Source organism: Rhipicephalus microplus, chromosome X (assembly GCF_043290135.1).
Source record: "Rhipicephalus microplus isolate Deutch F79 chromosome X, USDA_Rmic, whole genome shotgun sequence".
Lineage (NCBI taxonomy): Eukaryota > Metazoa > Arthropoda > Arachnida > Ixodida > Ixodidae > Rhipicephalus > Rhipicephalus microplus.
This window is the reverse complement of record NC_134710.1, coordinates 305,252,593-305,264,273: the sequence shown is the minus strand read 5'-3', so window position 1 is coordinate 305,264,273 and position 11,681 is coordinate 305,252,593. Positions and strand designations below refer to the sequence as shown.

The 11,681-nt window shown below is 44.5% G+C and overlaps 1 protein-coding gene across 2 annotated transcripts; it reads right to left on the bottom strand.

The window, feature by feature from the left end:
• Positions 1-3,765: 3,765 nt before the first annotated feature.
• Positions 3,766-8,916, bottom strand: LOC142777203 (uncharacterized). Of its 2 annotated transcripts, none has more exons than XR_012887973.1 (4): positions 8,284-8,916; positions 7,468-7,826; positions 7,300-7,413; positions 3,766-7,005 (listed from the first exon to the last, which is right to left on the bottom strand). XR_012887973.1 is itself a non-coding variant. In XM_075881524.1 (4 exons), exons 1-4 carry the CDS (start codon positions 8,444-8,446, stop codon positions 6,818-6,820), a joined length of 570 nt encoding a protein of 189 aa, XP_075737639.1. In that variant the 5' UTR covers positions 8,447-8,916; the 3' UTR covers positions 3,766-6,817. The 2 variants fall into 2 exon arrangements, 1 of the variants encoding a protein (XP_075737639.1); XM_075881524.1 differs by having other exon boundaries at positions 7,468-7,572.
• Between the last annotated feature and the right edge of the window lie 2,765 nt (positions 8,917-11,681).

Here is an 11,681-nt window from a genome sequence, read left to right as displayed (position 1 = left end):
AGAGACTCGCGTACAGCCGTGAATTTTATAAACTTTAAGAACATTAAGTCGCATGGAAGAAGGACGTGCCGACAGGCGAGGAGAGAAAGTTGGCCTAAATTCTTATCAGGCATAAATTCATACACAGATGAGGCAAGGATCTGCCACATGGTTGGTAAGGTGGCAGGATGACAAGCACTTTCACTTCCTCTAGTGAACACACAAAAGGATAGTTTGGAAGACCAGGCTAACACTGTCGGAGCACACTTCTAAAGCTCATTACACGTGTATAGTGAACCATTCCGACAATACAAAACCAGAATATACAAACAGCGATTAGAGCGCAAACCCACAAAACATGAGGAGTGCAATAAACCTTTCTGTTTGGCAGAACTACAAGCCTCACTTACCTGCTGCAATAAACCTACCCCAGGCCCGGACTGCGTGGCATATGTAATGTTAAAACACTTGCCCACAGAAACCTAGAAAGCTCTCCTCTTCCTGTATAATGCGATATGGTCTTCCAGCGAGCTACCCTCAGCCTGGAAGGAAGCTATCATTATCCCAATTCTAAAACAAAGCAAGGACCCATCCACAGTTTCCAGCTACAGGCTGTAGCGTTAACCAGCTGTCTTTGCAAGGTCTTTGAGAAAATTATAAACAGGCACCTGATGCACTAACTTGAAACTAATGGCCTACTTGACCCATAACAGTGTGTGTTTTGAGTGGCTCGGTCCACCACTGACCACCCTGTCTGTATCGAGGCGCAAATTTGCTACGCTTTTGTTCATAAGCAATTTTTTCTTTCGGTGTTCCTCGATGTGAAAAAAGCATGACACTGCATGGCACTTTGGCATATTGCGAGACCTGTCACATTTAGGTGTACAGGGTAGAATGCTGAAAATCATCGAAAGGTACCTGTCCAACCGGACATTCAGTGTCCGAGTTGGCACTGTCTTATCTTGAATATTTGTCCAAGAAACAGGAGTGCCACGAGAAGGTGTATTGAGCTGCACAGTTTTCCTAGTTAAAATGAATTCCTTGCACCTGTCACTCCAACGTAATATTTTTTACTGCATATATGTCGACGATGTAAGGATTTGTTTCAAACCGTGCAACATCTGATTCTGCCAACACAAGGTTCAACTAGGATTGAACATGGTATCTGAATGGACAGATGAGAATGGTTTTATACTCAACAGGCAAAAGAGCACTTGCATCTTGTTCTGCGGAAAGAGGGGTCTCCATCCTGACCCCGACTTTGACCTGCATGGTCAACCTCTGTCAGTGAAGACCGAGCACAAGTTTCTTGGACTAATTTTAGACACTAAACTAACCTTCATCCAACACATCAAGTATAAAAGACAGGTGCTTAAAAACAATGAATATTTTAAAGTGTTGCCATGCACTACGAGGGGTAGTGACAGGAAATGTCTGATGTATTTATAAAAAAGTGTCGTACGCACTTGTATAGATTACGGTGCTACACTAAAAGCTCGTTAATTCGGATTTCACGGGACCGGAAAAACTGTCCGAATTAACCAAATGCCGAATTAACGAATGAACAGAGAAAACTACATTTAAAATCAAGCTGCAGAAGCATACCTTTATTTGTTGAAGTATTTTGTAATTGTGGTCTGCGTTTTCGCGCAGATTCCGGCTGATATCACAATTTTTCTTAACTGTTCCAAATGGCCAACTGCACGCAAGCAGTCGGGAGTGTTCAGGCAAGCATCCTCTAATACTAACAACGCCTCCGAGACTTCCTGTGAGGTGCGATGAGGTCGCGGCTGTATCTCCTCTCATGATTCTTCGTCAGAATCGTGGTGTTCACGTGCGCCCGTGACATCATTAATAATCTCTTGATCGGTCAGGAGACCACTCGTGGCGACACCATGTTCAATGTTGATGTAGTCCTGACAGGTCACATCTGGGGCAAGGACAGCATCGAAAGTCGGGCAGCCATCATAGGTGGACTCGGCTGACACCTCCTCGATGCCATCATCAGCTACTGCTGCATGCTCGGGCCTCACAAAACTGCTGTGTCGGAAACAGTTGGGGATTACTTGCGGCGGAGTGTTTTTCCACACGTGGGCGATGATGTGCATTGTGCCGAGTAAGTCCACTTGATACAACTTTCCAGCTTCTGAGCATAGGATCATTCGCTCTAGCAGGTGCTTGCGGTACTTCAACTTCACGTAGTGAATGATAGCCTGGTACATCAGCTGAAGAGCAGACGTAGTGTTGGGCGGCTATAAAACTACTTTGATGCTCTTCAGTTCGACTGTACAGTTATGGGAACTGCAGTTGTCAAACCATAATTATCTTGCGGTCCTTCGACGTGAAGTGCCGGTCCAACTGCTGCAGCCAGCCGCGAAAAATGTCCGATGTCATCTATGCCGTCCTTTTCGCTGTGTACTCGACAGGAAGGCTTTTGACGTACTTAAAACAACGTGGCTTAAGCGCCTTCCCGACGACATGTAGTGGCAAGCGCTCCGTGCCAGTCATATTTGTGGCAAGAAGCACAGTTATTGTTTGCTTGCATTTCTTGCCACCATTGCACGTGTCCCCTTTGAAAGTCACCGTCTTGTCGGGCAGAGCTCTGAAAAATAGAGCAGTTTCATCTGCATTGAACACGTCACGTGGTTCATATGCGGTGATGAGCTCCAGCAGCCTCACATCTCTCCACTCGGTTTTCATGCTTTCGCCAACACTGGCCTTTTCGCCGCACACACTCCTGAAGACAAGTTCGTGTCTCTCTCGAAACCTCGCAAACCACCCTTCTGACGCTTTGAACGATTCAATGTTCATAATTGCAGCGTACTTCTCACCTTGCGCCACGATGAGAGGTCTGCTCAAAGGCAGATGCGCGTTGCGACACTCAGTAATCCACCGCAGCAAAGCTTCTTCGAGCTGGGGATGAGCTGCGGTTCGCAATCGCTTTCTAGAGGCATGAAACTTATCGCTTTCGAAGGCTTGTCGAATCTGTTGTTCATTTTTCACGTACGTTCCCAACATGCTCCGCTTCACGTTGTACTTGGTCATAACCTGCTGTCGCCATTCGCCGTTCTCCAGTGCTTCCAAAATTTCCACTTTAGTCGCCAAGTTCTTCGCGTCGTAGTTCTGCCACTATTTTGGCTTTGCCATCACTGTAGCGCAAAAAAAAAGGTTAGGAGTGGACACTCCCGTAGACCCCAGCGGCCCAATCGACCCTAGCACACTTGGTGGTTGGTGAGAGCAAGTGGCGTGCGCTTTCTGTTTCGGTTTCACTGGCGCAAATTTTAAATTACTTTGCGTAACCGACGTTTGGCTGTGACGAAAGTTCATGATTTCAGACCACATTTCATCGCCAAAATGGATAGTTTTTGTAGGTCGTTTTGATTTAGTGTTTCCCCGTTTTGTTTTGTTCAGCGGTTCGTGCGAAGTGGTCGTGAAGTAATTTTTATTTAAATTAGGTTATAAGAAAAAGAGATGCAGGTAATGATAATTCACTACGGTTTTATTCATCGCGCTTGTGTTTTTCTTTTGAAACAAGTGATCAATGTATATATCAGTCAAAGAGACAGAGTATCCGCAATGTTTTATTCGAAGGCAAGGTAGAGTCTGCGAATATAAAAAGCACAATATGACAAAGGTAGACAACAAATGCATCTCGCCTTACAAATAAATTGTAACAAATATTGTAACAAACATTGTAACAAATATAGAGAGGACACAGACAATGCACACATCGCTAGAGTTGGCAGAAGCCGAAAAGCTGGTGAAGTATGACACACCGGGCCAGTGGGTATGTAAGGATCTATGGAAAAAACACAGCGCACAATGCTGATGAAGAAGGAAGAAATGACATACACAGCAATGAAGTTGCAAATCGTGCCTGGGCTTAGCCGAAATAATGCATAGAAAAAAAGAGCGCACGGAAACGACATGACACAATATAGCAGAAAGGCCAAGGTGCAGTGTGCTGGCTGTGCTTAAGAACAGCTAGCCCAAAATGAAAAAAGCAGACTTGATGCCTGCTTGTCCTCAGAAAGGTATGGCTTCGCAGCTTGCTCACTACGTGAAAGACAAACTTTATGCTACAACACTGGCAGGTCTTGTGGCTCTTCTTATGCGTCGCCTTCATCAAAAACTTAAGATCCCAAGTGATTTGCGTCTGGGTGTTGCTGTGACGCTTGGGAGCTAAAATAGATTGCAGTCATCATTTATCAAGAATTGTGGACCCTGATTGGTGCTATAAGAGCGGTATTACAGGACTAATAAATAGCAGAAGGAAACCACTTTGGCTCATTATTTTTCACAAAGGCTCTACATAATACGTTATCACTGACAAGCTATATAAAAATAAAATGGCAGCGTCCGCAGCCCCATCAAACGCTACAAGTTTGGGTATTCTTCTGAAAATATTGATGGGCGAGATGAGGAAGTTCATGAAAAGCTAAAATACGAAAAGCGTGATAACGTGAACCGTGCCCACTTCATACTGTGTTCCTTATCCGCTCGAAGACATTTCAACAAGCAATTTTGTTATCGATATATTACATGAGCTGGAGAGATAAAGCATACACAGTGATCAAGCAACCCACAGTAAAGTGTACAGTTCGCCCGCATTAGCTACAAAAATACAGACAGGATACCCAACATTCTTTTGAAGGTTATGCAAATCACTTCGAGCGAATACACAGTGTCCCTCCTACGCCTCTTGGCGGGTAACCAAAACTGTATGCAACGAAGGAGTGGTTAGTCCAGTTGAACTGAATATAAGCATATAAGACCATAATGAAGTCTGCTGTAACGAAGTAATAACATAACAAAGCTATTGCAGGATTCGGCTCAACTCGAATACTTTTGTGTAAACCCGCCGCTAATTGTCAACCATTGAACTTGTCAAGCTGTATGCCTGAGATTGAAGACTCAAACCTAACCCTAAGTTTCGGTTCACAAAACGCACATGCCAACATAAACGAACCCGGCAAAACATTTTCAGATACTTCGCACGACACCCAGCAGAGCAAAAATGAAAATCGCCAACACTTGACTGATGGTGATCCAAAACATCGCACACTTTCAGGTGATGTGCAGTGGCCTCAATCATGGCAAGAAAGTGAGATTCAAGTTGTTGTACGTATGCAAAAGCTGCTTCTGATGGCACTGTGGGATTCCCAAAAAGTTTGCTGGGGACGTGGCATGCTTTGAGCATTGTGAACTACTGGTGGATACCCTTAAGCGTTTCACTGTCGTCTTTCAGTAACTGTGGGCAACAGCAACCGTCACATGCATTCCGAAAGAAGTGTTTGATGAGAAAACCAGCTACATATATGCAGCGAAGTCATCAATAAAATGGGAGTGAATGTTGGTCGCAAGTTCAGAGAGATCATCTAGAGCAGAAAAGTCGTCAGGCTGTGGCTGTGCACACTCCTCATTATCCACAAGAGACGCACTGGTGAGGAAGAATGGCGAGAGCTGCTCCTGGAAGAGGTCACATTCATCATCCTCGACATTTTCGTATTCTGACACCTTGAAGAGTTTTCTTATGCAGACGTGCTTCAGGCCACAAATAAATTGTGCTACTTTGGGGTTGGTGTTGCTACCCTGTTTTTGCCTAGTGTGAACAAATATGTTCTCCAGAGGATCCTGTTGAAGCCTGCGTGTTAACAGGTATTCAAAATTGTAATTTTTGGAGAGGTCTTCCCTTAGTTGACAAATAGCCTGAATTGTTATTTGCCAACCTACGAAGATTTGTGGTTGACGTCTGCCAACAAACCTTTAATGATGCAATCCAGGAAAGCTGGCCTCGGAGGAAGTCAATCAGCTCTGAATCATTTTTCATGATTGCATGCTACAGCTTTTGCGAAGTTCTTTTTTCACTCGAGTTGTTCAAGGCATCGAAAATCCTGTCCATACGATCACAAAATTGAGCTGTAGTGATGTCTGAGGCAGACAGCACCTTGGCATACACTATTGCCGTGATAGTAATCGAAACTGATGCACTGAGGACCTGAGTTTCTCTGCTGACCTTCATATTAGAAAAAGGTTTGTGATGAACGTGCCGTTCAATCAACTTTGGAGCCAATCGCAACCGCAACTCATGTGAGGATTGGTAAAGACTTACAATGTGCGACCAGTTAACGATGTCATCCCCAATGTATAACTTGTGTGCTTGGATATTATTGCGCGTTGTTTTAATTAAATGCGGAACATCAAAAATGTAATACACCCGCTCATCATTTACTTCAAAAAAAGGCTTTGCTACAGTCACTCTTACTTGGTTAGCGAGACTTACATTTCAACGGCCCTGGTCACAAATGACTGCTTTCACTGCAATATTAATGCTCCTAAGCTCCAAAATGAGTGACACCAGCAAGTTATGCATAGCAGATGATGGTGTTGATGTGAGCCCTATAGTAAAAGCAACCGGTTGAACCCACTTTCTCGAAACACCAACAAGAAGAAAAACCAGTGCTTGATCAGCAATGGTTGAAGTGCGATGAGTGCCACCATCTGTAAAACCCTGTACAACGTCTCTTGCAGCATCATAGTACAAATTCTTTTTGAGTGCTATTTCGTCGAAAACTAAAGCGCACACTCGGTCCCGTTCATTCCAAGCTTGAGTATTTGTTGCAATGGAAGAAAAGATACCTGAATTATGCCTGGAGTCATCTTTACATTAGCTAGCCACCTCCTTAATGAACGTCGGGAGGGCAAACAAAAATATGGAGCCAGAAATCGGTATGCTCGCGGACCTCGGAAGTTTAAGTGAAGAGCGAGTTTCTTGAACCACACGGGAAACAGCTTGCCCTTGCATTTGGGCCTCAAGCGAACATGTGCAGAAAGAAGTTTAAAAACCTCCTCGGTGACGTGCGGTCGGATAGCTACAAGGGCCTTTGAAGTCGATGACAATGCTTGGTGAGGCTGTCTCGCAGTTTTTAATAGTTTTCCGCTGTGCTGCTACTTTGGCTTGCAGATGTTTAATGGTTTGCTTGTACTTCATTGATGGAGACATTGTCGCTGGCACACAGGAACACACTGAAATAAACAAAAAATGGATGTAAAAGCGAAGAACAACTAATCCCATACGAGCACTTTCCTCGTTCTTTCAGACCCAAGGTGCACAACTTTCTGTGGTGCAATGTTTTCGATTCCACTACCTAAAAACAAACTATTCACAATGTTGACAATGCACAAAAAAATGAAAATCACTGAGAGCCCACCCTTACATTTTGTAAGTGCACACGTAGTGTCCTTTTGAGGATAGTTTCCTCATAATGTCCTAAACATATAATAGCACATCAAAAAACGCTGCAATAAAAGCATAGTCACCATTTTCTCTAGGGCACTCAGGCGTGGAGCTGTTGGCGGAGGCGTCTTCTGGAGGGTCTTGTGAAGCTTGTTCTGTGCCTCGGACAGTGCTGTCGGAACAATCTTGCGAGCGGCCTGCGGAAGTCTCTATATCAATCCACTCTGGTGTTAAGTGAACATACAACTTACCGGTCACACAAGCTCCTTTTGTGACAGCTGAACGACTGGTTAAGGTTTTCTCCAGCAAGAGGAAGTCAGCAGAAATTCTTTCACCAGGTACAAGGGAGCTGCCACCTGCAGAGGTTTGGTCAACAGTCAATGTGGGTAAAAAAAAAGAAATCGCGACACTGAATGCACCCTGCTCATCGGGGCACCTCATTGTGTGGGAGCCGCTTTTTGAAGCCTCTACCGCAGGTCCTGAAGAAATGAAATTACTACAATGTGTCAGCAAGAGGCTTAAAACAACACAAATTGAAGCTCATCCGCACCTTGCAGTGCAGCTTCTGCAGCCATGTCACAGTCACTATTTGAAGCGACGCTCAGAGAACCTGCATATATGTGCAGTTGGTACAAGTTACAAAGCTTGTAGCATGGGTTAACTTAAACAGCTCTTTCAAACGCATAAATTGGTCGAACGTGGAAGAAAAGAGAAGGCCCCAACTAGGAAACAAGTAATTTGTGATTTTTAGAATTATCAACAGTGTCAGCTTTCACTGATGAAAGTTGTATGTACATGTGCACTCAGGCTTGAAGATAACGTGAAATAGCCCTTTAAAGTCTCTCAAAACAAGTGTCGCAGATCAAGAGCATCAAAAAATGACAGAAATGTAAAGCTGCTGTTAGGAAGGTAATAGCCCACAATTAACAAAATTTAAGACTTTCCAAGTGTTACTTCTATAGTCAGGTTTCTCCATCGGCTACAAAGATCTTCGCGGTTAACTGTTGCCACTGATTCAATACAAGTGGCTGCTATTGCACATATTTGAGTTTCAGTCAATCACTTACATGGTGCAGCTGGTTGCACACTGGGAACAGCCATTCTTGTAAGCCTTGTGTACCCAGGGTCCATGAAACTTTGAGCGGTAAAATGGTCACTACAAACTCTGTACGTTGCGTACAATAGGCTGGCCGGCTTATTCAGGAGATCATCGCATCCAGCATACTGCATTCATGCTTTCATCCTGCATTGGCAATGAACTATCAGCTGAAAGGGGAAGTGCTTGAATAGTGATTTTTTATTGTTACCCTCACTGAGCAAGTACGAACAGTAAGCCTAAAGACATGCAAATCATACAAAAGCTTTAACACACCTGCCGTCCCGTGGTATGCGGAAAAAACTCGTCCCAGGCTTCTTGTGGGTTCTGCCATTGTTGAAGCACCACGATACACAACAGTAGCTGCCGTAGCTTGGACCGCCACACAGCATGGCATCAGCGCGGTCTGAAAATGTTAGTAAGTGGATGCTTCGCTGTCAAAATACGAAAAAGATATGTGCATGTCATAAGTGTACCAGCAGACCCCTTTGAATGATTAGCTAATCGATGCACAATACAAAAGCAGTGTACATCTCTGACCCATAAAACTCTGACTTACAAAGATAGACGTCAATACCACGTACAAAGATCTTCAGAAGTTTCCAGGCTGCTATCCCTTGTAATGCAATGATATCACGGCCTGGGAACTTTAAAACACCTTCGTGCGTACGCAGTATCAGCAGTACATTGGGACGAAAAATCGTAGTTGAAATTTGTGCGGTAAAATTATATTGGAAACGTCGAAAACAATTGTGGGCAGCTTGCACTAGTGGCACAAGGCAAGCGAAGAAATGAAGATGGTGGCCACTTGGCTAGCCCAGATTTGCCTCCGGCACACCAAGAATTATTCGTGTTCCAAGCCGTCGGGAAACGCGTCGTGAAGCATGCGAGGCCCAACGAACGCTTCTCAATATTTTGCACCGAGCCACCGAGCCTATGACCTAGCTGACCAGCTATGCTTATGGCACAGACGCTCGCGTCCGTGGCAGACGCAGCACGCGTCGCCTCGGCTTGACGCCGTGCCACCTTTGCTATACTGCATACGTTGCACAATGTTCCCGTCTAGCCGCCGCTTAGAGCCGCAAACTTTCTTTTTAGCGAACCTCCCCGTCCTTACAAGCTTCAGAAACAAGTTACAACTGCGTGACTGAGACGCCACGTAAGAAACAAACTCGCACACACGAAGCGCAACGTGTGTGTGTGCATCTTTCTATGTTTGTTGCATGGTGTCTTATTCGCGCAGGTGTAACCGTTTTCTGAAAAAATGACCCAACAAGCCCAACAAGATGTCATTCAACAAGCTTCGCTTGAAAACGTGCCTCACCTGTTATCTCACGCACGAAAACGCCGACGAAGCCGGCGTTGACGAAAACAATGAAAGCTTCCCGCTGTCAGTCATGCATGGGCTCGTCGCTGGGTGGATGGTGTTTAGGACAGTACCATAGAGAAAGAAAAAGACAAGAGAGGACGCTCCACAAAAATAGCCCTCAAGAAGTGCGTCACGACTACGTAACGAACTAGTGCTCTCACGAAACGTTAGAAGACGCAAGTGCAAAAAAAACAGTTATAATCAATGCAACAGAATTGTTTTTACAAAATAATATTATACGCCAAAATTTGGTATGTTCTTTATACATAAAAACAATTTAGTCAATACACCTCACGCGATTATTTTTCTTCAGCCGTACTGTCATAAACACCATCCACCCAGCGACAAGCCCATGCATGACTGACAGCGGAAAGCTTTCGTCGCTTTCGTCAACGTCGGCTGCGTCGGCGTTTTCGTGCGTGAGATAACATGTGAGGCACGTTTTCAAGTGAAGCTTGTTCGTATGGGTTTAGTTGCTCGTATGGGTTTAGTTGTTCTTTGCTCTTACATCAATTTTTTTGTTTATTGCAGTGCGTTCCTGTGTGCCAGCGACAATGTCTCCATCAATGAAGTACAAGCAAACCATTAAATATCCGCAAGCCAAAGTAGCAGCACAGCGGAAAACTATCAAAAGACTGCGGAGACAGCCTCACCAAGCACCGTCATCGACTTCAAAGGCCCTTGGAGTTATCCGACCGCACGTCACCGAGGAGGTTTTAAAACTTCTTTCTGCGCATGTTCGCTTGAGGCCCAAACGCAAGGGCAAGCGGTTTCCTGTGTGGTTTAAGAAATTCGCTCTTCACTTAAACTTCCGAGGTCCGCAAGCATACTGATTTCTGGCTCCATATTTTACTTTGCCCTCCCGGCGTTCATTAAGGAGGTGGCAAGCTAATGTAAAGATGACTCCAGGCATACTTCCAGGAATCCTTTCTTCCATTGCAACAAATACTCAAGCTTGGAATGAACGGGACCGAGTGTGCGCTTTAGTTTTCGACGAAATAACACTCAAAAAGAATTTGTACTATGATGCTGCAAGAGACGTTGTCCAGGGTTTTACAGATGATGGCACTCATCGCACTTCAACCATTGCTGATCGAGCACTGTTTTTTTTTGTTGGTGTTTCGAGAAAGTGGGTTCAACCGGTTGCTTTTACTATAGGGCACACATCAACACCATCATCTGTTATGCATAACTTGCTGGTGTCACTCATTTTGGAGCTTAGGAGCATTAATATTGCAGTGAAAGCAGTCATTTGTGATCAGGGCAGTTCAAATGTAAGTCTCGCTAACCAACTAAGAGTGACTGTAGCATAGCCTTTTTTTGAAGTAAATGGTGAGCGGGTGTATTACATTTTTGATGTTCCGCATTTATTTAAAACAACGTGCAATATTGTCCAAGCACACAAGATATACATTGGGGATGACATCGTTAACTGGTCGCACGTTGTAAGCCTTTACCAATTCTCACATGAGTTGCGGTTGCGATTGGCTCCAAAGTTGACTGAACGGCACGTTCATCAGAAACATTTTTTCTATAATACGAAGGTCAGCAGAGCAACTCAGGTCCTCAGTGCATCAGTTTCGATTGCAATCACGGCAATGGTGGTTGCGAAGGTGCTGCCTGCCTCGGCCATCACTACAGCTCAATTTTGTGATTGTATGGACAGGATTTTTGATGCCTTGAACAGCTCGAGTTAAAAAAGAACTTCGCAAAAGCTGCGGCATGCAATCATGAAAAATGATTCAGAGCTGATTGACTTCCTCCGAGGCCAGCTTCCCTGGATTGCATCATCGCAGTTTGTTGGCAGCCGTCAACCACAAACCATCGTAGGTTGGCAAATTACAATTCAGGCTATTTGTCAACTATGGGACGACCTCTCCAAAAATTACAATTTTGAATACCTGTTAACACGCAGGCTTCAACAGGATCCTCTGGAGAACATATTTGGCCACATTATGCAAAAACACGGTAGCAACACCAACCCCAATGTAGCACAATTT

Coding starts and splice junctions, on each gene's coding strand:
- LOC142777203 (XM_075881524.1), bottom strand. CDS start 8,446: ATGCAGTATGCTGGATGCGATGATCTCCTGAATAAGCCGGCCAGCCTA. Junction 7,573..8,283: donor TGTGCAACCAGCTGCACCAT/GTAAGTGATTGA, acceptor AAACCTCTGCAG/GTGGCAGCTCCCTTGTACCT. Junction 7,414..7,467: donor AAAAGGAGCTTGTGTGACCG/GTAAGTTGTATG, acceptor AGACTTCCGCAG/GCCGCTCGCAAGATTGTTCC.